This window comes from Pseudorca crassidens, chromosome 2, assembly GCF_039906515.1.
Source record: "Pseudorca crassidens isolate mPseCra1 chromosome 2, mPseCra1.hap1, whole genome shotgun sequence".
Taxonomy (NCBI): Eukaryota; Metazoa; Chordata; class Mammalia; order Artiodactyla; family Delphinidae; genus Pseudorca; species Pseudorca crassidens.
Window position 1 is genome coordinate 255,532 of NC_090297.1, and position 22,924 is coordinate 278,455.

General features: G+C 57.3%; 1 protein-coding gene across 20 annotated transcripts in view; it reads right to left on the reverse strand.

The window, feature by feature from the left end:
• Positions 1 to 3,215: 3,215 nt before the first annotated feature.
• Positions 3,216 to 22,924, reverse strand: part of C2H1orf159 (chromosome 2 C1orf159 homolog) — a 28,214-nt gene continuing 8,505 nt past the window's right edge. For 2 of the 20 annotated variants that reach the window (XM_067716721.1, XM_067716727.1), the window contains exons 2-9: positions 13,090 to 13,140; positions 12,911 to 12,949; positions 12,736 to 12,824; positions 11,321 to 12,486; positions 11,136 to 11,211; positions 8,465 to 8,551; positions 8,084 to 8,149; positions 6,307 to 6,441 (exon numbers count right to left, since the gene is read on the reverse strand). In XM_067716721.1, coding sequence (XP_067572822.1) covers positions 8,120 to 8,149; positions 8,465 to 8,551; positions 11,136 to 11,211; positions 11,321 to 12,486; positions 12,736 to 12,807 — 1,431 coding nt within the window. In that variant the 5' untranslated portion in view covers positions 12,808 to 12,824; positions 12,911 to 12,949; positions 13,090 to 13,140 and the 3' untranslated portion in view covers positions 6,307 to 6,441; positions 8,084 to 8,119. The other 18 variants (XM_067716703.1, XM_067716736.1, XM_067716853.1 and 15 more) reach the window with 17 other exon arrangements.

Genomic DNA, 22,924 nt, shown 5'->3' on the forward strand with positions numbered 1-22,924 from the left:
CCTCAATTACACATGTAGGGCAGGGACTCCAAGGCAGCGCCCACCCAGCCAGAGGAGCTGGAAGTCTCCCGGGGGACGGGGAGCGGTTTCAGCCAGTAGGTACGGGGTCCCAGCAGACCACAGGGCCAGCCTGTGCAGAGGCCTGGCTGGAGGGCAGGATGCAGGGGGTGAGGGCTGGGCTGGAGGGGCCCGGGTCCTAGCCAGGGGCTCCCCCATCTGACACCTGATCCTGGCCCCAGGGTCACAGCAGGCTCTCCCCCACGCCCCGTGGCTTCCCTGCCCCCACCCCGCAGCCGTACGCAGCACACCTCAGTGTACACCTGATCTAGACTTGGGGCCCAGCCCTCCTGAGATGGGACCCCAGTCACGAGCCTGTGGGGAGGGGATGCTGGGCTTGGCGAGGCTGGGAGCAGCGGTCCACCCTGGTGGGGGACGGCCCACCTCATCCCCACCCACCGGGCAGGGGCCCCCTGACTCCTCAGCGGGTAGTCCAGGACCCCCGGAGGCTGCCCAGCCCCAGTAGCACTAGGAGGGGCACTGACAGCCAACAGAAGTCAGAGGTCAGCAAGAGGAAGACCCTCCCTCAGCGTTAGGAGGTGGGTGCCCAGAGCAGGCTGCCTGGGCCAGACCCCAGGAGGAGCCACAGCGGGCTGGGGGGGCAGCCAGGCCTGCAGCCACAAGGAGGCTGAGCTGTAGGGTGGCTGCAGGGGCGGAGGGGACCTGGGCTTAGGAAGGGGCTGGGGCTCCCGTGTGCTCCAGGAAGGGGGAGGAGCCTCAGCCAGGGGCTTGACGAGGGGGTGAGGAGTCTCTGTGAGGGGCGGGCCAGTCCGTGCGAGATGGGACTCGGGGTCGGTCACATGCTGCCTCCAGGAGGCATCCTCGGTTCTCTGAGAACACCTTCCCAAGGCCTCCTGGGAACCTCCGGGCTCCTCAGTGGACAGTCAGTGCCCAGAGGCAAGGGGACAGGAACACCTGAGGGATATGCCATCTGCGGTGGTGGCCAGGGCTCACCGCACGGGATCTCAGCACATTTGGGGCCCACCTGGTCCCCACACACCTGCTTGCTCTCCACATTCACGAGGGAAGAGCAGCTGCTCCAGGTGTGAGCGTGGGCTTCGCCTGAGTGGGTGAGCTGTTCACCAACCCAACCCGGCTAGGTGTGCGAGCGCACGTGTGCAGGTGTCTGCATGCGCGTGCAGGTGTGTGCACGCGTGAGGGGAGCACGGCGGCCGGCACGTGACCCTGGGGCTGGGACTCACTTGCCGGACCGGGCAGAGAACGAGGCCCACGGCGACCGCCCCTGTCCAGTTGCGGCTCTCAGATGTGGGGTCCCGGAGTCCTCAGGACACCTGAGAGTCCTGGGCTGGACACAGAAGCTGTCCTTGGCCAGAGGGGCAGGAGAGAGGCCTGCCCCCCAAGGGGTGGAGTGAGGACCAGCTTCAGATCCCTGAGGGCTGCCGGGGGCACATGAAATGGCCAGTGTGGGGAGAGGTCCCCACACGGGTGTAGAGTCTGGTGTCCCCCACAGGCCAGAGGCTGGGCTGAAGCCGGGGCTCGGGGGGCGCACTTGCGCCCGGCCCCCCCACCCCCCCCACACACTCTGGGCTCCCGACAGGCTTGGTGAGGCCCTCTGGCCATGAGGGGACTCCTCCGGTCCTGTCTCTCCAGCACCCAGCAGTGAGCTTGGTCCCCAAAGTCGGCCTGGCCTTGGAAGCCGGCTCCTACTGGGGCCCGGCGCCCAGGCCCCTGCCAGGCCCTCTGCCCTCGGGTCACCCCCTCAGGCCCTGCTCGCCCTGCCGTGCTGCCACCTCCCACCTCTGCAGTGGGTACGGCCTCTTGCTGACCTCTGACTTCTGACAGCTCTGGGTGCTCCTCCGGCGCTGAGTGAGCGGATGAATGGACCAGCGAGCTGCAGCGTGGCCCCCGGGCCGGGCTCACCTCCCGGGGCAGGGGTCCCCGTGGCGGTTGACACAGTGGGGCTGGGGGGACGACGGGCGCCCCACCTGCCTGCTTTGGCCCGAACTGATTAGCCCACAAATCGGCCTTATCTTGGCTTCTTATGTGAGGGCCTGGAGTCCGGGTGAGGAATGGGTGACGGAGAGAAACTGGGGAGGCGGCTGTGCGTGGTGCCCGGCCCAGACGCCCTGCACCTGCCAGCTGCCCCACCCCCATCTCGGGTGCCCCCCAACCCTGCCCACTGCTTTCTGGCCAGGATGCCCATCAGGGTCACGGGCTCACGAGTCCAGTGATGCCCCCCCAACTATTTGGGGGCCTGAGACAGTCGCACCCAGGCCCAGGGGTCTCCGGCGGCTGAGAGCCCAACGGGCCAGGCCACACAGGCCTGGGAAGTCAGGGGAAGCATCTCACGTGTGGGGACCAGAGGGCTGCAGGCTGAAATGCAGAGTTGAGTTTTGCTGCCGGGGATGGGACAGGGCTGAGGCTGGGGGCTGCAGGCAAGGCAGGGGACAGGACATTAGAGAAGAGGGGCTCTAGGGGGCCCCGGGGAAGCCGAGGGTCATCTTGCGCCCACAGGAACCCCATGGGCGACCCACAGCCCCTTAAGGCTGTCAGCCTGGAGGCAGGAGGTTCCCGGGCAGCCGCCCCCCAGAACAGAGGGCAGAGCCTCCCCGCAGCCCTGGCTGTGCTGACACAGCACCCAGGGCCAAGCAGACGCCCCCCGGGTGCCCCGATGGCTGCAAGCCTGACGGGGTGGGCCAGGCTCTCTGCCCTGCCCCAGCTGTGTCCTGGCGGCTCTGGCTGGGACGCCCGGGATGAAGCCCGCTGCCAGTCGGCAAAGGTCCCTCCGAGGGCCACCCACCCACGGGATCCCACCTCCCCAAGGTGCCGCCAGCCTGCACTCTGTACCCACGTGTAGCTTCCTCCTGGGGGCTGTGAGCCGGGCACCACGGTGACCTCCCCGAGAGGCCCCATGGGTGCCCTGGCCGCACGGGGGCCTGCAGTCACCTGTGACTGCATGTCCCCCATGGGCCCGGTCACTTTACAGAAAAGCCCCCCTGGGGCCACCCACACTCTTTCCCATCTCAGTCCTGACGGCTGGGGGCCACCAGGGACTCCTGCTCTCTGAGGCAGCTTGGGACAAGCCCCCTTCTCCCGAGGCTAAGATCCTGAGGGCTCCCTGCCCTCCCCAGTGCGAGGCAGGGCTCGGCAGCAAGGTTCCACCCCTGCTGAGGAGCTGGTGAACCTTGGGCCGGCGAGAAGGGCCTGAGTGGTTTATTGACGCTGATTTCAGGTGGCCGCCCCTCTCAGCTGCCGGTCAGTCATCGTTCATGTCCTGGCGACCGAGCTTGTGTCCATAAACCACAAACACCGCAGTGGGAATCCCAGTGCAGAAAGCAGGAGGCTGGCCACACAGGCCCTGCCGTGGGCCCCGCGGATGTGGACCAGACACCGGAGGAGAAAACGTCAGTCCCCGTGGAGGCTCTGGGGAGGCCAGGCAGCACCCTGCCCGTGCTCAGTGGGCACCCCGACGCTCCCCCATTTCCACAGGAACCCAGAGCCGTCCCTCCGCAACCGGCCGAGGCAGGGAACACGGGCTGCTGCCTCGGGGCAGGGGCAGCGGGACAGGACTGCTGGCCAGGGCGGCCCTCGGCAGGTCCAGCGAGACAGCCAGTCCAGGCGGCAGTCACAGGTAAACGTGGCCCCGGGTTGACACGTCCCTGGGGGGTCTCGACCTCCAGCAGCTTCGGGCCAGTGTCCATCCCAAGGTGGATGAGGACCTCCAGTGCCTGGGGCCCAGGCGGGGTGCAGACGACGGCAGCGTGCCTCTTGGACTTCTATGCAAAGTGCTTTCTGCTTAAGCACAGGTAAGAGTCAGCAGGAGGCCAGGCGACTCACTCCCGCAGCGCCTGGAAGTGGGCAGCTGTGGCCATGCAGGACAGCCCTGCGGGCGCCTGAGCCCAGGGGCCGGTTTGCAGGCCCCAAACTGCCTGTGTGTGGATGCGGCCGGACCCCCCAAAGGCCTCGGCCTCACTGCTCTCAGAGGGGGTGCGGGGGGTCTGCCCACCATGGGCTCCAAGGTGGAGGGGCACCCGGGTCCTGCAGGTCGTCTCTCCCGAGGAGCCTGGACCCCACGCGGCCTGGTTCCCCGGCCCGGCTCAGGGCCAGAGGCTGGAGTCCTGCCCCGGGTCAGTCACGCTGAGCGGCTGTGTGCGCTGAGGAAGGCCTGCGGGCAGGCGGCTCTCACTCCACATCTGTGGCTAGAGAGGGACGAGCCAGGGCCGTGTGCAGGCCTGTCCTGAGGCCTCGCTGGGCAGCGCCCAGCCTTCGTGTGGGCCCCCCCTCAGCAGCACGCGGGGCTGTGGATGGGCCGCGGGATCAGACGTTGCTCACCCGGGCCTCCACGGAAGAGACGGCAGTGGGGCCCACGTCCCTGTCCGAGGGCCGCTCGCGCCGGACGTAGCGCGGCTTCCGCACTGAAACAGGGTCAGAGACAGGCGGGATCAGAGTGGGGCCTGGGGCGGCAGGGAGGGCCTGGGGTCGTGGGCCTCCCTGGGGCTCACGGGAGGGGGGCTGGAGCAGCCGCCAGGGAGGAAGCCCACCGGGCTCCAGCTCCCGGACACCTGGCGCCCCTCGGCCCGGGAGAGGGCCCGGCTCTCCCGAAACACAAAGGCACAGGTCATGTGATGCGCTGCAGGGTGGATGGTACCACCCCCAACTACAAACGCATGTCCACACCCTAAGGCCCAGAACCTGCGGGTGCAACCTTACTTGGAAAAATGGTCTCTGCAGATGTGATTATCTGATGGGCCCTAAATCCAGCGACCAGTGGCCTCGGGAGAGGGAGGGAGACACAGAGGGGAGAAGCCAGCGGAAGATGCAGCAGCGGCTGGAGGGATGCGGCCCCAAAAGCCCAGGGACGCCTGGAGCCCCAGAAGCTGGGAGAGGCAGGAAGGACCCACCCCAGAGCCTCCGGAGGGAGCAGGTGGCCTCCAGAACCGTGAGAGAAGACATTTCTGTTCTCCCGAGCCCCCGGCCGCCCCAGGAGACTGACGCAGGCACCTTGTGCTTGGACATGGCGCTGCTTTGGAGAGATCAGACAAGTGTCTCACTGGACAGGGCAGATCTCGCCTTGACCGAGGGACTTCTCTGTCCCCAAGGAGGAGGATGTCCTCACCTGTCCCCACTCCAGACCTCCACACGGTGGCAGGAACACGGTCTGGGGAAGAGGCAGGTGGCCTGTGTGACGTGACCTCTGTGCTCACAGGGTCAACTGTGACACAGCTACTGCTCAGGAGGGACCACGGGAGGGCCCCGTGCCGGCCACTGGCTCCCTGCTCAGGCAGAGCTGGGACCTGGTGGAGGGCTGAGGGTGGCAGGGCTGACCCCTGACCCGTATTGGGAACACCCCGCCCCCCTCGACAGACACAGCATCTCAGGAATAAAAGGAAAAAGGCACGAAAGCTGTGGATGATGAAGAGGGGCTTGGCCAGCACCCCTGCAGCGGCCATGGGCCTGGCGTTTTGAAATTCCCACGAGAGACGAGGCATCCCGACAGGGCGAGGGACAGGAAAGCACTGACGCACCTGAGGACGGAGGTGGGGGAATCATCGCGGCCTTGAAAAGGGGAAAAGGCACAGTGAGAACTGGAGACGGGATGGCCCCCAGCCCAGACACACAGACACCCAGACGCACACACACGGGGCCTCAGCCCACCTATCAGGTACTTACAGCTTCGCCAGGCTGCAGGCTGGGGGCTGTAGAGGAGAGCACAGGTGTCACCTGGAGGCCACACAGCTGCCTCAGCCTGGGGGGCCCTCAGCCTGGGCGGGGGTCCCTCAGCCTCGGGACAGGGGTCTCTCAGTCTGGGAGGGACCCTCAGCCTCTGCTGCTGGGCCCTCAGCTTGGGCAGGGGTCCACAGGCCTGAGGTGGGGGTCCATCAGCCTGAGGGTTCCACAAGCCTGCAGAGGGTCCCTGGCTCCAGGCTCACTCCAGTCCCTCACTCCCGTGCCCAGCGGTGCCCTCAGCCTGCCCGGCCCCATCTCCCACCACACTCCGGCGGTGTCCCGCCAGCGCTCTGGGGCCAGCCGCCCCCACCCCCAGCTTCCCACCAGAGCAGACAAGCCGGCCTGCAGAGTGTCTGCCCCCGTCACCCTCCACACTGAGACCCCACGACATCCACCCAGAGCACTCCCAGGACGTGACCGCCCCTCTTATCCTCAGGCCCGAGAGCCACGTGACAACCCAGTCCCCTCCAGGGTGCCGCAGATGCGGCCTTGCACCGGACACCTGCATCTCGGCCCCAGCCCCGCTCCGTGCCCCCGGGCACACCCCGGCAGGAGGGGTACCTTTGTTTCTTCCATAGAAGACGTCAGGCAGCTTACTGGCGCGCTTGAGGTAGAAGAATGCAGCCACGGAGAGGATGAGGCCCGAGCTGATGAGAAACGTTCCCAGGAAGAGGGAGGCTGCCACCTGGGGGCCCCCTGCAAGCGAGGTGAGGGCTGCCAGGGGTGCACACCTGGGCTCCCGCAGGGGCCAGGGGGTTCCCACACAGGGGTGTGGGTCCCCCCTGCACTCGAACTGCCCAGGCCTCAGGTTCTCCAGGGCGTGGGCTGTCAAGACGTTCAGTGATCCTGGCCCCCGAGCCCCCCATCTCCTCCCTTGACACTCGGTGCAGACTCTGGGGCCCCCGTGGCCCTGGCGTGTGGATACACCCCACCTTGCCTCTCTGGAGCTGGTCAGCTGTCACCCGGGGTGGCCCTCCCAGCACCAAGATGCCTGCTGTCTTCACCTCCACAGGTCCAGGCGGGCCGGCGGGCGGATGCCCAGCTGGAGGCTCTGCGTTTAGGTGCCTGTGGGAAGCGCCTTTCTGACCCTGACACAGGCACAAGGCCGGCCACGCTAGAGCCTCAGGAGGGACGGGTTCCAGCTACACCACCCCAAACTTGCCAACTGGAAGCGGGCTCAACACTGGACTGCAGGGGCCTCATCTGCCACCCTCTGCTGCAAGGCCCAGGCCCACATCGCAAGAAGCTGGGGCTGTCTGGGCCCACCCTGCCCCAAACACTGCTGGTCGGCCCACGCCAGCACAAGGCCACTTGCTTCCGGTCCTGAGACTCGCAGGGAAGGCCTGAGCCGTTGGTCTAGGTCAACGTGTCCTCTGCTGAAGGACCAGGATCTGGGGGGTCATGACCCCCATCGCAACCCAGTCACCTCAGAAGAGGTGGCTACACCCTGGGGCAGGTCCCGCACCGTGACTGCAGTGGTCACTGGTGGCCTGGGCACCACACTCCCGCAGCCTGGCCACTCCCTGTGGCTCGGCCAGCGTCTCAGGTACGACAGGACGCCTCGCAGCAGGAACAGGCGGGGTACCAGGGCGTCTCCCGTGTCTGCACCTGAGGACCAGGTGGTATGGAGGGCATGTCTGCCTGCCTACAGCGTCTCAGTCCCCTCCAAGACCTATGTCCTAGAAGAGCCACCGGGGACGGTGCAAGGGGACTTCAGATGCCCTCCCACCTTGGAGAACTGCACATCCTGAGCTCCCAGGGACCAAGGGGCCGGGGGGCCTCTGAGCCAGGCAAAGGGTTAAGACATGCAGCCCATTCAGAGGCACATGGGGGTCCACGCCAAGCGACCCCAGCCGCACCCACCCTTTTGTTTATTTATTTTTTGCGGTATGCGGGCCTCTCACTGTTGCGGCCTCTCCCGTTGCGGAGCACAGGCTCCGGACGCGCAGGCTCAGCGGCCATGGCTCACGGGCCCAGCCGCTCCACGGCATGTGGGATCTTCCCGGACCGGGGCACGAACCCGTGTCCCCTGCATCGGCAGGCGGACTCTCAACCACTGCACCACCAGGGAAGCCCAGCACCCACCCTTTTAAGTCAAGCCCAGCCTCTGACTTCAAAGCCGGCCGAGCTTCCATGCCGTCCGGGGTCCTGCTCCGTGACCAGGGCTGGGTCCCAGGGCTGGGTCCCGGTACAGAGCTCTTGTCTGGGGCGGAGCCTGCCCTTGACTGTGGATGTGGCCCTGCTGTGGCCAGCATCGGCGATTGGGTCTGCGCTGGGAATGGCTCTGATGGTGCCCTTGTGTCCCCCCGGGACTGGTCCGGTGAGCCGAGAGACTTACCAAAACTCGGCCGCCCAGGCATCCCCGTGCTCCTGTTCATGGGGAAGTGCGCGCCCCGGGCAGCGACTGCGGGGGAACAGACCAGTCAGTGCGGCTGGCTCCACAGGCCGCCCAGACCCACGTGAGGTCCTGGACCAGGCACAGGGGCCCCGCAGAGGACCCCTGGGGAGCCAGAGATGCAGCCCAAATGGGCCGGAAATGAGACATGGAGGTTGTCCTGGGGGGCAAGCGGACTCGGGGAGAGGGCTCCTGGGAGGTGTCCACCGAGGGACAGTGGCCCAGGTGTGGGGACAACAGCGAGAACTCCCACCCCTTCCTCCAGAACATGGAGGTGTGGACCCTTGGTGAGCAGCAGGCAGGGGGAGGGGCGGGGGGACATACAGCCTCTGCACTCGGAGCTGTTGTGAGTCCCGTTCCTGCAGCGGATGCAGCTGACGGTCCCGTCCTCGGCCCGGTGCCCGTAGCAGCCTGTGCCGGGAGACAGGAGGCTCGGCTCAAAGCAAGCCCACGCCAGCCGGCTGCCTTCGGGGAGCGCTATGCTTTGAGTTGTAAAACCACATTCATTCCAGGACGCTAGTTCACCCACTCTGGAGCTTGGATGGACTTCAGAACAAGAACCGCCTCCGCGGGAACCGCAGCCAGCCCTCTCTCGCACGGGCATTCCCACCGGCCCCTTGCCAGGCGCCTCGGAAAGGGCTGCAGAGGCCCGGATGGGGACCCGACACTGACAGGTGCCGAGTATACACGCTGGAGGGGACGAGAGGCGAGCCCCACCTCCCACATCCACCAGGGGCTGCAGCGCACTCCCACTCACTCGGCCACCACGAGGGACAAGGGGCGTCTGCGCCAGTGTGCTGCCGCCCGCCGCCCGCCCCCGGGCGGCCCAAGCACACTCGACCCGCGTTCCTGCCCTGCCCAACGCCGCGGCCAGCGGCCTCCCCACAGCCTGCGGCCCGACCTGGGGCTGGGAGCTGTCCAGCGCTTGCCAGCCGGCGGTCTGCAGGCAGTCCACCTGGCCCACTGCACCCTTTAAGGGCAGAGATTGCGTCTTACACCTTTATTTCTTCTCAACACCCCGGCACGTAGCACGGGCTGAGAGAACGTACTGGAGAAATATTGGTTGCAGGTGCTGGAGGCCGGCACAGACTTGACCAGCACGCAGTCTGCACACAAACGGGTCCCCTCAGAGGAAGGCCTTCCTGCTGTGACGCCAAGCAGATGGCAGGGTCTGAAGAGTGACGGGGGCGCACGGGCTGAGCGCCGTGCCAGGAGGCCACGTCAGACCCAACGTGGAATCATACAAGTATCAGGAACAGGCCTTCGTTTCTCGTAAGACCAGGGCTTCTCTTCTGAAGTAGTTGGGCTCTTTCCCTTCACTCGGCATTTCTTGGGAGGGGCTGACCTCTGGGGGGGCTGATCGAGGAGGCCTAGGAACATGGGGTCCTGGGTACAGACCTGTCGCCAAGGCAACGATTCTCCCGAGAGCTCCCTCCGCCAGCCCCAAGGTACCTGGGCTCCTTGGTGAAGCCGCCAGGGCTGCTGGCCACAAGGAGGCCCTGCGCTGTGTGTGCAGGAACAAAGCACAGCTGGGGGCCAGGCCCAGTAACCAGATCTAAGGAGCGAAGGCTGACTTTGCTGAGCCTTAAAGCCCCTTGAAAAGCAGCGCAGGGCCTGGCTCACTGGGTTCCCTGCCTTGCCCAGTGAGTAAGGAAGGTCACCGCCCGGCAGGACCAGGGACCTCAGGAAGAGAGGAGTTCACGCAAACCTAGAGGTACTGCAGGCAAAGTCTGGAGCTGAGTCCTTGGCTCGGCCTCCTGGACTCAAGAGGCCCTGGGAAAAGGCCAGCAAAGCAGACTTCAAAAGCGCCTGGTGGTCAGTCGCTGTTGTGGCTAAATTTCCTTCAACAATCAGGCCAAGTTTAGTGAGGCTAGGCTTATTTGTAAGACAGTTAGTGTCACTGTGACTCTCTTTGGTAGAAAGCGGGCTGGCTGCGGAGAGAAGTGACCTTTCAGTAGGAAACTCTGATCTGCCTGATGGAGCAGATTCCAGTCCTGACCCGGGCCTCGAGGCCCAGCCGCCTGTAAACTGGACCGGGTGCTGAAATCTCCCAGTCTCCCCCACTGTCTGGCTCTGACTCTCCATACTAACGTTTCCGCTTCTCTCCCACCCTTCTGACCTGGTATCACAAGGACCAGAACTGCCGTTTCCCAAAGCCCTGCAAACTGATGTGAACTTCAGGCAGTCACCTCGACAGGTTGCGGCAACGGCGGGCCACTGGGAAAGTTCCTGAGACTAGGGCTGCGTCGAGGGTCTCCACGCTGTCCCCGCCCCACCTACTGCCCACACACGGAGGTTTCACCGGTGGGAGCCCACCCACAATCCTCTTCCTGAGCTGAGTGTGACGGGACGGGCTGTCCCAGGACTGAGGGTCAGTGAGACACGGGAGCTGGTGCTCATCTGGTTCCTTTCTGCTCGTTCCATCTGTTTCCCCTCCCCTTTGCCGACCTCCTATCCCACAACTTCTAACCCAAATCTCTCCACAGCTACCAACTTGGCTTTTAATATGTGAAACTTTCTGAAGGTAAAGTCTCAAGTGGGGAGGAGACAAACCCCATATGGGAGCTGCCCCCCGCCCCCCAACCGGGAGAAGACGGGAGTCGGGCGACCATGTTACAGTCATCCCCGTCTCCCTTCGGCTGCCCCAGTGTTTTAGCCACTTGCCCACAATCGCCTCCTTGTTCAACCTGATGTGTAAGCGCTGATTCTGCCACTTACTTGGGACTCCACTTCCTCCCATGTCCTGTAAAACCTGTACACGTTTCTGTACTTTGCTGCTCCTGTCTTATGTCAGCTTACCTCAGGGCAGCTGAAACTCCCTGCGAGGGAAGAGGCAGTCTTACCTGCCCCCACCCCGCAGGCCTGGAGCCACCGTGTCCTCCTGGGGTCCTGCCCCCACCTCCCAGGACGAGGCCCCATCACGCTCGCTGCCTCTGCCCACCCCTCCGGCCCCTCCTTCCCGAGGCCATCTAGGCTTGCTCATGCCAAAGCTCACCTGGGCCACACAGGTTAGTGCCTGGGCAGGTGGCGTTGGTGTCCACCACGTCCACACAACACTTGGGCTGCTGGCCCTAGAGGGGAGATAGTGGTGAGTTTCCAGACCCTGCGGCCGGGCGGCTTGTGCGGGCCAGGCCCAGGGCGATACCCGCAGAGGGGCTCCCGGCAAGCTCACCCCAGCACCTGGGGCTCTGGCCTCTTGTAGTCAGCGTCCGGTGACTGTGCCTCGCTGACCCAGAGCGAGGTGAGGACGCACGGCCACACCGCACAGACGCTCCCTGGGACAGCACGTGGTGTCCGGCGAGCGTTTGGTGACCGAACCAACAACCGAAGTTGGGCTGGGACCTGCCAGGGCGCATTCCGTGGCACCTGGACTCCCAAAGGCAGGAATCCCTCAGGGGATCCCTTGGGGCCCACCCAGAGATTCTGTTGGGGGTGGGCTGGAGCAGCCTGGTGGGCAGGGGGTGGTCCTCTCCTCCACTGCCTGCCCACCCTCCCCTTGGGGCCTCCCTGCAGCCCCTTCTTTTCTCACGGGGGTCTCCTGGGTCATGGGTAGAGCCGCCACCTCTCGCCTTGTGGGCCACAGGTGGGCACAGGGCAGGCATTTCAACCGTGGAGTTATTTATATTAGTCGCCACTTGCAGCTGGTGGCTTTGAAAATCAAAAGACGAAGCTGCTAAGAAAGGAAGCACATATGTTTCTGGGCAGTGGTGAAAGAGGAAGGTAACTCCAGGCCCCCTCGGCCTCCCTAGTGAGAGGCCTGTGCAGCCCTCACAGCGCGTCTGCCCGCGCTCCCGACCAAACAGCCCACATTCCTGGACGCTCCTGCGATGCTTCTGCAAGTCTACAGGCACCTCCATCGGGGTTCCAGCTCGGCCCCCACAGAGGAAAGGCCAGGTCCACGCGCAGGAGTGGGCGCTGCGGGCACTGCACTCACAGACCAGGCGGCGGCAGGGGCCTCGGGAGGCGTCCGGGCAGCTCCGCTCCGTGCGCTCAGCCCAGCCGAGCTGGTTTCCCAGGACTAGCACGCTGTGATTTGCAAGGGGCACCTCAGGGCGGCTGAGGAATGGTGGGCGCATCCTGGACTCCAGGGGGCCGAGGCCAAGCCTGAGGGGGAAACCTGGCCGTCCTGTCCCACCCAACCCAGCAGGGGCAGAGTGGCTGGAAGGCTCACCATCCTGGAGGACGAGCAGCTGGGTGTGTGCACACATGGCCGGGCACCTCCAGAAACCACAGCCTGGCACACCTGTGTCACCGGCTTGGGAGAGCCATGACCTGGCCGAGTCTGAGCCTGAAGTGGGCGTCTCTGTCCGCCCCACTAGCTGTGGCCAGTGCCAGTGGGGGCAGCTCTGTGGAGACCCTATTTCAGCTCCAGAAAGAGGTCTAGTTGGGCAGAGGGAAAGGAGGTTCTAGCAGGCAGAGTGGAGCGGGTGCCAGGGGCGGGGCTGTGCATCTGCTGCCCGCCCAGAGGCACAGGCCCCTCTGACCCTGGCAGTAGGCACGGCCAGCATCTCGGGGGCCGGGACAAGGGTGGCACCTAGAGGTGGAAGGGCGAGCCCCTGGGTGAAGAGCCCACGAGCCACGTGCTGGGTGCTCACCGCACTTCCTGAGGATCTACTGGCAACTTCCACCAGGAGGCTGGCCAGGAGGACGGCGCGCTGGAGCGCCATGTCCTGGAGCTCAGGGTCTGCGAGAGAGAGGGGTGCCGTGTGGCCACAGGCGACGCCTGGCAGGGCAGGGCACCGGGCGGGGGCCAGGGCGCAGGATGCTTACCTGGCCCTCCTGGAGGCCGGCAGACCCTCGGTCCGGGGCCTGCAAATCGAGGTGGATAGGTGAGGCCGTGCTGCTGGCCAAGCGCAGCCAAACCACGCCCGGGGCTCGGGGTCCAACTGGACTTTTCGTCAGGAACCCCCACGGCTCGGCCCACCCGGATCAGGATCTGATGGACTCACTTCCTCCTCCGCCAGTTTCCCACCGTTCGCTGCTGCTTCCAGGAAGAAGGACTGAGCAGAGAGGGTCTGGGTGAGCCAGTCCTGCCCCAGAGCTCGGACGGCCCTCCCACCCGCCATCTCATCCTGTCCTCATAAGACCCGAATTCGATTTCCAGTATTTTCACCCAGAGACGGAATGGCAAGGGTGCCTCTGGGGCGGCCAGGCTGGTCAGGACCCCTCGGTCTTAACAGTTTTGTGCCGTTGGCCCTGTTGTCATCACGGGAGGGTGTGTGGAAAACACCCAGCTGGGGCACTAAAAGCCATGACACAGGCAGTACTGGGTGCAGGTGCCTCTGGCGGGTGATGGATCCAGAGAGCAAACAGACTGCAAGTAAACGTCCTAACGCTAAAACCACACGAAACGCGACAGCCCACGCGATTCAGCGCTCACGGTGCCACACTTCTAACGTAACCGGGGAAACACACCGGCCTGCACAACCCCGGAAGTAAATCGTGAGTCGGGTTTTTATTCTGAAAGGTGGGAACTACAATTATAATCTGTCCCAAACACATAAAAGTCACCTCTAAAAACACTTTTTTCTTAACAAAAACAGCTGCAGGGTGGAGCTGCGCGTGAGGGGGGCTGGTTCAGGTTCCACAGAGGGCGCGCTTGGGGCTGGGGGGCGAGAAGCCCCTCCGCCCACTGGCCCAGGGCCTGGGGGTCCCGGGCTGGGGTCTGTCCTGCCATTCGCTCTGTGCTGCCTTTAGTCCAGGCTGATGGAGCAGACGCCGCCCCCCACGTCAAGTCCCCCCATTAAAAACACCTGCTCTTGGGCTTCCCTGGTGGCGCAGCGGTTGGGAGTCCGCCTGCCGATGCAGGGGACACGGGTTCGTGCCCCGGTCCAGGAGGATCCCACACGCCGCGGAGCGGCTGGGCCCGTGAGCCACGGCCGCTGAGCCTGCGCGTCCGGAGCCTGTGCTCCGCGACGGGAGAGGCCACAATGGTGAGAAGCCTGCATACCGCAAAAACAAAAAGAACACCTGCTCTTTCCTGCGGCACCATCCCCTTTCTGGAATGTGAAGTCCCCTCAGGTGGCAACTACTGGTGTCACAGCCGCATTGATACCTTTGATTCAGGAATCAGGTCTCAGTCGACACCTCTGTCTGCTACTCAGTGGACACGACTGAGTACGGTGTCCACACCGTGCGGCCCCTCCACGGCCCCCGCCTGCCCGGCCAAGCCCTGCCGCTGCATGTGGACGGTGTCTTGTGGAATTTCAGGAGAACGGACCACACTGTCCGCGCACCTTGTGTCGGGCTCATGCCCTTCAGCATGGCCACAGCGATCTTCAGATTCCTCCATACTTTGCCCTCTCGTGGCTGAGTGGCATCCACTGCGAGGACACTTCCCTTGCCCGCTGCCTGCTGATGGCCATGTGGCTGTTTCCACATTTTGGTGGCTAACGCTGCTGGGGACGTTCTTGGGCCCGTTCCTGCACAGTCGCTTGCTTTCCTTCCTCTTGGGTAAATACTTGGAAGCACCAGGTCAAGGGGACTCTCTGGGAAGCTGCCCTGCTATTCTCGGGCAGCGGCTCCGTGTGCAGTGGCTGGCTCACCTGCTCTGGCCCTGCCAGCTAGTGGCCTCGCACCGGTGGCCGGGCAGCGGTTCTCCTGCTGTTCCAACCTGCGTTTCCCTGGTAACTAGCGACAGTCAGCACCTCTGTCCTGCTTGTCAGCCATTCACACATCTTACATCTCTCATAATGTGTCTGTTCACATCTTTGGGCCACGCTGTTCGGCTGGGCCATCTGTCTATTATTACGTGCTAACTCTTCATGTATTTTGTCAGATATATGTACTGTAAATATTTTCTCCCATTTTGTGACTTGTCTTTTCATTTTCTAACGGGTATCTTCAGAAGAGCAAATGTTTTCATTTTGGTAAAATCGAATGCATCCATTTTTTCTTTTATGGTTCTTGCTTTTTGCGTCCTAAGAAATCTCTGCCTTGACCTCAGGGTCATAAGGATTTCCTGTGTTTTCTTTGAGTTACTTTTGTGTCATGGTGTGAAGTAAAGATCAAGTTCATTTTTCTTCCCTATGTATATCCAGTTGTAGCACCATGTGTTAAAAAGGCTTTCCTTTTCATATTAAATTCTCTTGACATCCTTGTTGAAAATCAATTGTCTGTGTGTGGGTCTACTTCTGGACCTCCTATTCTATTCCGTTCATCTGTGTGTCACCAGTACCACACAGTCTCAACTACTGAAGCTTTACAGAAAGTCTGAAGTCAGGCAGAGTGAAGCCCTGCTTTGTGTAATTGCTTTGGCAATTCCAGGTCACCTGCATTTCCATGTTTTAGAATCATCTTGTCAATTACTACAAAAAGCCTTCTGGAATCTTGACTGGGATAACTGACATTTTAACAATATTGAGTCTTCTAATCTACAAACATGCTCTCTCTCCATTTCTTCAAGTTGTCTTTGTTTATTTTTTAAAATATTTATTTGGCTGCGCCGGGTCTTAGTTGTGGCACGCGGGATCTTTTTTTAGTTGCGGCATGTGGGACGAGTTCCCTGACCAGGAATTGAACCCAGGCCCCCTGCACTGGGAGCACAGAGTCTTAGCCACTGGACCACCAGGGAAGTCCCTTCAAGTTGTCTTTAATTTCTCTCAGCAATGTTCTGTGGCTTTCAGTGAAGAGGCGCTCTTACACATCTTTTGTTAAACATATTACTAAATATTTTGTCTTTGGGTATTATTGTAAATATAATTAACTCTCTAATTTCTCTTTTCTTTCTTTTTTTTGAACAACACTTGAATGACCTTTAATGTGCTTAGAACAAATCACTTTACAAAAAGCACGAACACTTTTAAAAACATAACTTTGGGGACTTCCCTGGTGGCGCAGTAGTTAAGAATCTGCCTGCCAATGCAGGGGACACGGGTTCGAGCCCTGGTCTGGGAAGATCCCACATGCCGCGGAGCAACTAAGCCCGTGAGCCGCAACTGCTGAGCCCACATGCTGCAACTACTGAAGCCCACACGCCTAGAGCCCGTGCTCTGCAACAAGAGAAGCCACCGCAGTAAGAAGCCCACGCATCACAACAAAGAGTAGCCCCTTCTCGCCGCAACTAGAGAAAGCCCACACGCAGCAATGAAGACCCAACACAGCCAAAAATAAACAAATTAATCTTTTTAAAAAGTAACTTTGGACACTACACAAATTAAAATAATAACAACGCAGTTGCACGGTCTGATCCTCTAAAGTGGACTTTAGGAATCTCTGAGCAATTTACTAGAATTCTAAATGTTCATACAATGAGCCTAGGTATGTTTCTACAGATCTGAATGTTGCTCTGAGAACAGGTGCTCAAAGACGAGTTCCCTCTGTCAATCCCCACAGTTTTCCAAGGTCAAGTCACCTGTGAACCCATCTGCAACCTCACTCCTTAAAAGTGTCCTATGAAATAAACCAGCAGGAAGTACTGGGCAGAAACTGATTCCCAGGAGACATACAGATAAGCAAGTCAAACATGAAACATTCTATTTGAAAGAGATAAAAAGCAAAGAAAGATGCACCAATACACGTCGTTCAAGGAATAGAAGTTTCTACTAAAAGGCAGAAGTTGCACAGCAGCAGTTACGACTTTTAATGGTATTTTGTTACATGGGAAGACATATCCTGCCATATACCTTGCAGGGAAACTTTCAAGAGGGGTCATGCCTAATCTATCCCATAAACTTAAAAATGGCCAAATCTGAAACTCACCAAGCCATTTTGGAGACGGGGAGCAGGGCCACAGGCGTTAGGTGCCGGCGTTTATGGCCATCAGGAGTCAGCGTTTTATTCACTAGCCCCTGGCTGAAGCACTCTACCCTTTACTAAAGGACTTCATCCTCTTGCTAAAAACCCACGCCATCAAATGTCCCCCTGTTCTAACCACAAAGCGGTCTGCAACGTAAGCCACCTGCTCCTCTGTTTTCCTTGAGGCCAGATTATCACCGGCCAGGACTTCTGTATAAGGACCTTCCCCACGCTTGAAGTGGTAATTAAGTCAACCGCAGGCCAAGCTCTTTAACGTTTTCTCTGTCGGGATTACTTCTCTGCGCCTGCTCTGCACCTCTCGGGCTGGGCAGCCCCGGATGTGCTAACTGTCCTAACAGAGGTATGTCCACAGGGTAACCTGAGCCAATGCTGACTGTCATGGTGACGCGACATCAGAAAGTTTGAAAAGCAGAGTGGGAACTGCAAACCCACGTGAACGGTTCAGGTTAAAACGGTCAAGTTCAGAGTAATACTGGCAGACAGGGAGGAAAACAGCGTGCGAAAAGATGGTCTAATTCACCTGCGTGAGTCGATCACACTTGGTAAGGCGGTGGGACTAGAAGTGAAGAACGGAGAGGAACACTGAGGGGAAAGAGACCACAATGGAAAGCAATGGTAACTCAAGGTCAGAGGAACAGAAACACCTCAGTCTGTGCTCCTGCAAAATATTCACAGTGATCTTCCAACTCTCATGCTTAATAAGGTGTGTTGCCTCTGGAGTCCGTAGGAGGAAGTGGTGAAGGACGCAACATTTCAGAGGTTTTCCAGGGTAATTTCAAGCTCTGTAGCCCCAGCTCTCAGACAGCGGCAGTCTGATTCTACTATGTCTTGTCCTCCTCTTGAACTTTGTCCACGTGTCCCGCTTCTGGTGGTCCCTCCTCCTTCTTCCTTCAGCCTCCTCCTTCAGCGTGGCTGGTGCGGACCTCCGCCAGCCCCTCGCAGCAGCAGCGCCCCACCTCCACCGGCCCCTGCTGCCCGGGGACTGAGCCGTTCACTGGCTCGCAGTTCCCCCTTTCCAGACTCCCAGGGGCTGCGGTGGCCTCTAATTGCATTTCGTAACGGTTTGCTGTTAGTATACAAAAATACAAGTAAAATTTGCATATTAACCTTGAGTTCTGAGATTTTGCTAAATTCACTTAATAGTTCTAGCAGTTTTCACAGATTTCTTAGTGTCTTCTATAGAATCGTGTCCTATGCAAATAAACACAGCTGTACACTACTTTGCTTAGAAACTTGTTTCAGGGCACAGCAGCTGGTCTCTGTTAGAGAATATGCACTTAGAAGGAACTTGTGTTCTGCTTCTGATGGGTGTGGCTTCCACAAATATCAATCAGCTCAAGATGCTTGGGAGCACTGTTCAGATCCTCTGTCTTTACTGATTTCTTTAGGTCTTTTGTTCTAATAACTGGTGAGAGAAAGATGCTAAAATTGCCTACTATGATTGCTTATTACTCCCTTTATTGGGTGCATTCATAATTGATGTTTTCCTGATGAAACAACCTCTTTACTATTAGAATTTCCTCGTTCTCTTTAGTAATACTCCATATTGTGAATCTACCTTATCTGATATTAATATAGCCACTCCAGCCTTCTTACGCTATTTGTATACATACACATTTTGCATTCACTTATTTTCAACCTGTGTTTTTGATATTTAAAGTGAATCTCCCACAGACAGCATGTAGTAGGGTCTTGCTTATTTACGCATTCTGATAATCTCTACCTTTTAAGTGGAGAGTTTAGTCCATTAACATTTAATTTAATTATCACTGTGGTTAGACTTAGGTCTACCATTTTATTATTTTTCTACTTGTTCCTTGGTTTTAATACATAAAAGACTTAATTTTTTTAGAGCAGTTTTGGGTTCACAGCTAAACTGAGCAGGAAGTAAGAGAATTCCCATACACCCCCTGCCCCCACACAAGCAGAGCCTCCCCCACTGTCAACATCCGGCCCCAGATAGGTACTCTGATGAACCTACACTGACACATCACTGTTGCCTCAAGTCCATATTTACATCAGGATCACTCTTGATGCTGGGCATTGGCAAATGTATAATGATGCTATGGTTGGATTTAAGGCTACCATTTTATTATTTGTTTTCTGCTGTCTCTCTGGTGTTTTATTTCTCTGTTCTCTCTTTCCTGTTTTCTCTTATATTATTTGAATATTTTTAAAAATCCCCTGTCAATTTATCTTTTGGTTCTTCAGTTATGAGTCTCTGCATTATTTTTACGGTTATTGCTCTAGGACTGCAACACACATCCCCACTGTTTCACAGCTTACTTAGAATCAATACTGCAGCACTTCATGTAAAGGCAGAACCTGCAGGTCCACAGATCCCCTTCACTGTTCCTTATGCTACAGTTATCATACGTATTTCATCTGTATGCATTACAAACCCAAGACATGTTCTGATTTTTTCTTTAAATACGTATTTTAAAGAAAACGTTCCCCCCAGATATTTACCCTTTTTGATGCTCAACACTCACTCATAAAGACCTGAGTTTCACTCTGGTATCATTTTCCTTCAGCCTGGAAAGACTTTCTTCAGCATGTCTGGCAGTACACAGATGATGGCAACAAATTCCATCAGTCTTCCTTCTTCTGAAAACATCTGTATTTAACACACACTCCTGAAGGGTTGACTATCTTTCTTCCAGAACTTTATAGATGCAGCTCCACTTGCCTTCTGATGATAAGTTCCTAGTCTTTGTGATGCTGTGTGTATGTAGTCTTGTTTTTCTCTGGCTGCCGTCAAGATTTTTAAAGTTAATCTTAAAGTTTTCAGTAATTTGAAAATGATGTGCCTGTTTATGGTTTTAGTCATATTCATCCTGTTTGGGACTCACTGAGCTTCTGAAATCTATAAATTTACGTTTTTCACCGTATTTGGAAAGAGTCTGATCATTGTTGTTCAAGTACTTCTCCTGCCCCACTGTGTCTCTCGCCTCCCCTCTGGGCTCCATAGTTACCCTGCGTGAGACACTTCACACTGCCCCATGAGTCCCTAGGGCTCTTCATGCTTTTCCCTCAATCATTTCCCCAGTTTTTCTTCAGACCAGATGATTTCTACCAATTTGTCTTTGAAGTCTGACTACTTCCTGTCATTTCCATTCTATTATGCCCATTCAGTGAATTTTTTATTTCAGGTGTTTACTTTCCAGTTCTAAAGTTTCCAACTGGCTTGTTTTGAAAAATATTTTCTACTCCTCTACCGAGATTTCCTATGTTTTTGTTCATTATGAGTGTATTTTCCTTTACCTCACTGAACACAGTTACTAAGCCAGCTGTGAGGTGCTTGTTTGACTATCCAACACCTGGGTCATAACACGATCAGTGTCTGTTGACTGTCTTTTCCCTGAGGATGGTTCACAGCCCCTGGCTCTTTGTATGTTGAGTACTTTCAGATTGTAACATGTATGTTGCAAATGTTATGCTGTAGAGACTCTGAATTCCATTATATTGCTCTGAAGAGAGTTTATGGTTTTGCTTTAGCAGGCGATTAATCTCATTAGATTCAAACTGCAAACTGTGTTGCTGTTGATTTTGTGGGAAGCGGTGGCCTCGCTCTCACTCCAGGTGGCTTCTCCCCATGCCCTGTGTGTGTGCACGGTTCAAGGCTTGGACAGAAATCTGAGCAGAGTTTATTCGCAGAATTCCTCGTTCCAGGATTTCTCCCCAGCAGCTGTGGATACCAGCTCCTCCCCTTAGTCTAACGAGGAAGCGCACGGTCTTTCCACCCAGAGTTTTAGCCACCACACCACCCCTGCAGTGACTGTGCAGCCCTCAGAGGAAAGATGTGCAAACAAGAGACACACTGTGTGCCGGCCACGCCTCTAAGTCTAAGCTGCCCTCAGGATCTGCCTGCTGTCCCCCCTTCCAGAGTCCTCAGGTAGCTGCTTTTCTACCTTGTCCCGGGATGATGATTGCCATCTACGGGAGAGTCATTTGTTGGAGCTGATTCTTCTATGCCGGAAATGACTCCACTGCATGGCTTTTCTATTCAGAAACCCAATGGTAGGCACAGAGGTCACTTGGAGAGAACTGCAGTGCCACCAGAGCCTCGTCTCCACTGGGCAGGAGTCGGCCTCAGGGAAGCAAATGGGGATGGATGCTAAAACACTCTTCTCGGTTAACAACATGAATCCAGTTGCAAAAAGATAAATTTAAGATCATAAGTTAGGGCTTCCCTGGTGGCGCAGTGGTTGAGAGTCCGCCTGCCGATGCAGGGGACACGGGTTTGTGCCCCGGTCCGGGAGGATCCCACATGCCATGGAGCGGCTGGGCCCGTGAGCCATGGCCGCTGAGCCTGCGTGTCCGGAGCCTGTGCTCCGCAGCGGGAGAGGCCACAGCAGTGAGAGGCCCACGTACCGCAAAAAAAAAAAAAAAGATAAGTTATACTTAACATTATTTTAGTAGCCCTTTTCATCTCTAAAACATTCCCCAAAGAATGAACAAATTAATAATCTGAGGTTTATTCTCCTATGAAAAGTAATTTCACACCTTAGAGGTTTGTCACATACACAGCTAGGGCTGGACTTTCATGCCCGTGTTGGTTTGCGAAGGATGAAAAAGTCTCTTTTTGCTGCAGATCCTGGATCTCCAAGGGATGTGAACCTGCTCACTGTGTAACAACAGCAAGAACAGCAATTATATAGCACTTGCTGTGTGCCAAGCACCACTCTGAGTTATTCATTCATATTAACTCATTTTACCCTCCTAGCAATGCCTATTATGGACCCCCTTTTTTTAAAATTAATTTATTTTATTTTATTATTTATTTTTGGCTGAGTTGGGTCTTCGTTGCTGCGCGCAGGCTTTCTCTAGTTGCAGCGAGAGGAGGCTACTCTTCGTTGCGGTGCAAGGGCTTCTCATTGTGGTGGCTTCTCTTGTTGCGGAGCACAGGCTGTAGGCACGTGGGCTTCAGTAGTTGTGGCACACAGGCTCCGTAGTTGTGGCTCACAGGCTCTAGAGCGCAGGCTCAGTAGTTGTGGTGCACGGGCTTAGTTGCTCCGCAGCATGTGGGATCTTCCCAGACCAGGGCTTGAACCCGTGTCCCCTGCATTGGCAGGTGGATTCTTAACCACTGCGCCACCAGGGAAGTCCCTGGACCCCTTGTAAGAGGAGAAAACAGGCTTGCACAAGATCACACAGCAAGTACATGGCACAGCGAGTACACGGCAGGGTGAGGACTGGCCAGGCCCCTGGCTCCAGAGCCTCTACTTACCCCCCACACTGACCTGGGGTCTGAGAGTTTTCTACAGGGGCCAGTGGGTACTGCTTGTTTTACAACGTTCAACTAATACATTTAGCATGTCAAGCCAAGTACGGCGCAGTTCTACAGAAATTCTCTCTTTCTTTTTTTTTTGGCTGCACTGGGAGGCTTGTGGGATTTTAGCTCCCTGACCAGGGATTGAACCCGGGCCCTCGGCAGTGAGAGCACAAAGTCCTAACCACTGGACCCAGAAATTCTCAATTTAGTAAACAAAGGCATCCAAGACTTTAACAATTAAATGTAATACACCTCTAACTATTTTTAAAGACTATTAGCTAAAGTAAAGATGAAAACTGTGTTGTAGAATTTTCTAGCACAAGAACTAAAATATATGCGGCCAAGAGCACTAGAAGTAGAAGGTGGTCACTGGGACCCTCTGTACTGTTTGTGAAGTATAGGATTAACTTTTAAGGTAGACCATGATAAATTAAACACACATATTTAATCTCTATAGGAACCACTATAAAATAACACAAAAGGGCAGAACTAAGAAGTCAATAAAGGACATAAAACAGAATTTTAAAAACTTGATTCACCAAAAAAAGAAAAAAGGGAGGAAAGGAGAAACAGAGAAACAGATGGAAAAATAGAAATCAAACATCAAGATGGTAGATTTAAACCCAAACACTCTAATAACCGCACTAAATGTAAACAGACTAAATACTCCATCAAAAAGCAGAGATTAGCATCACTAATCATTAGAGAAATGCAGCAAATATACTACTCCACACCCATGAGGATGGCTACTA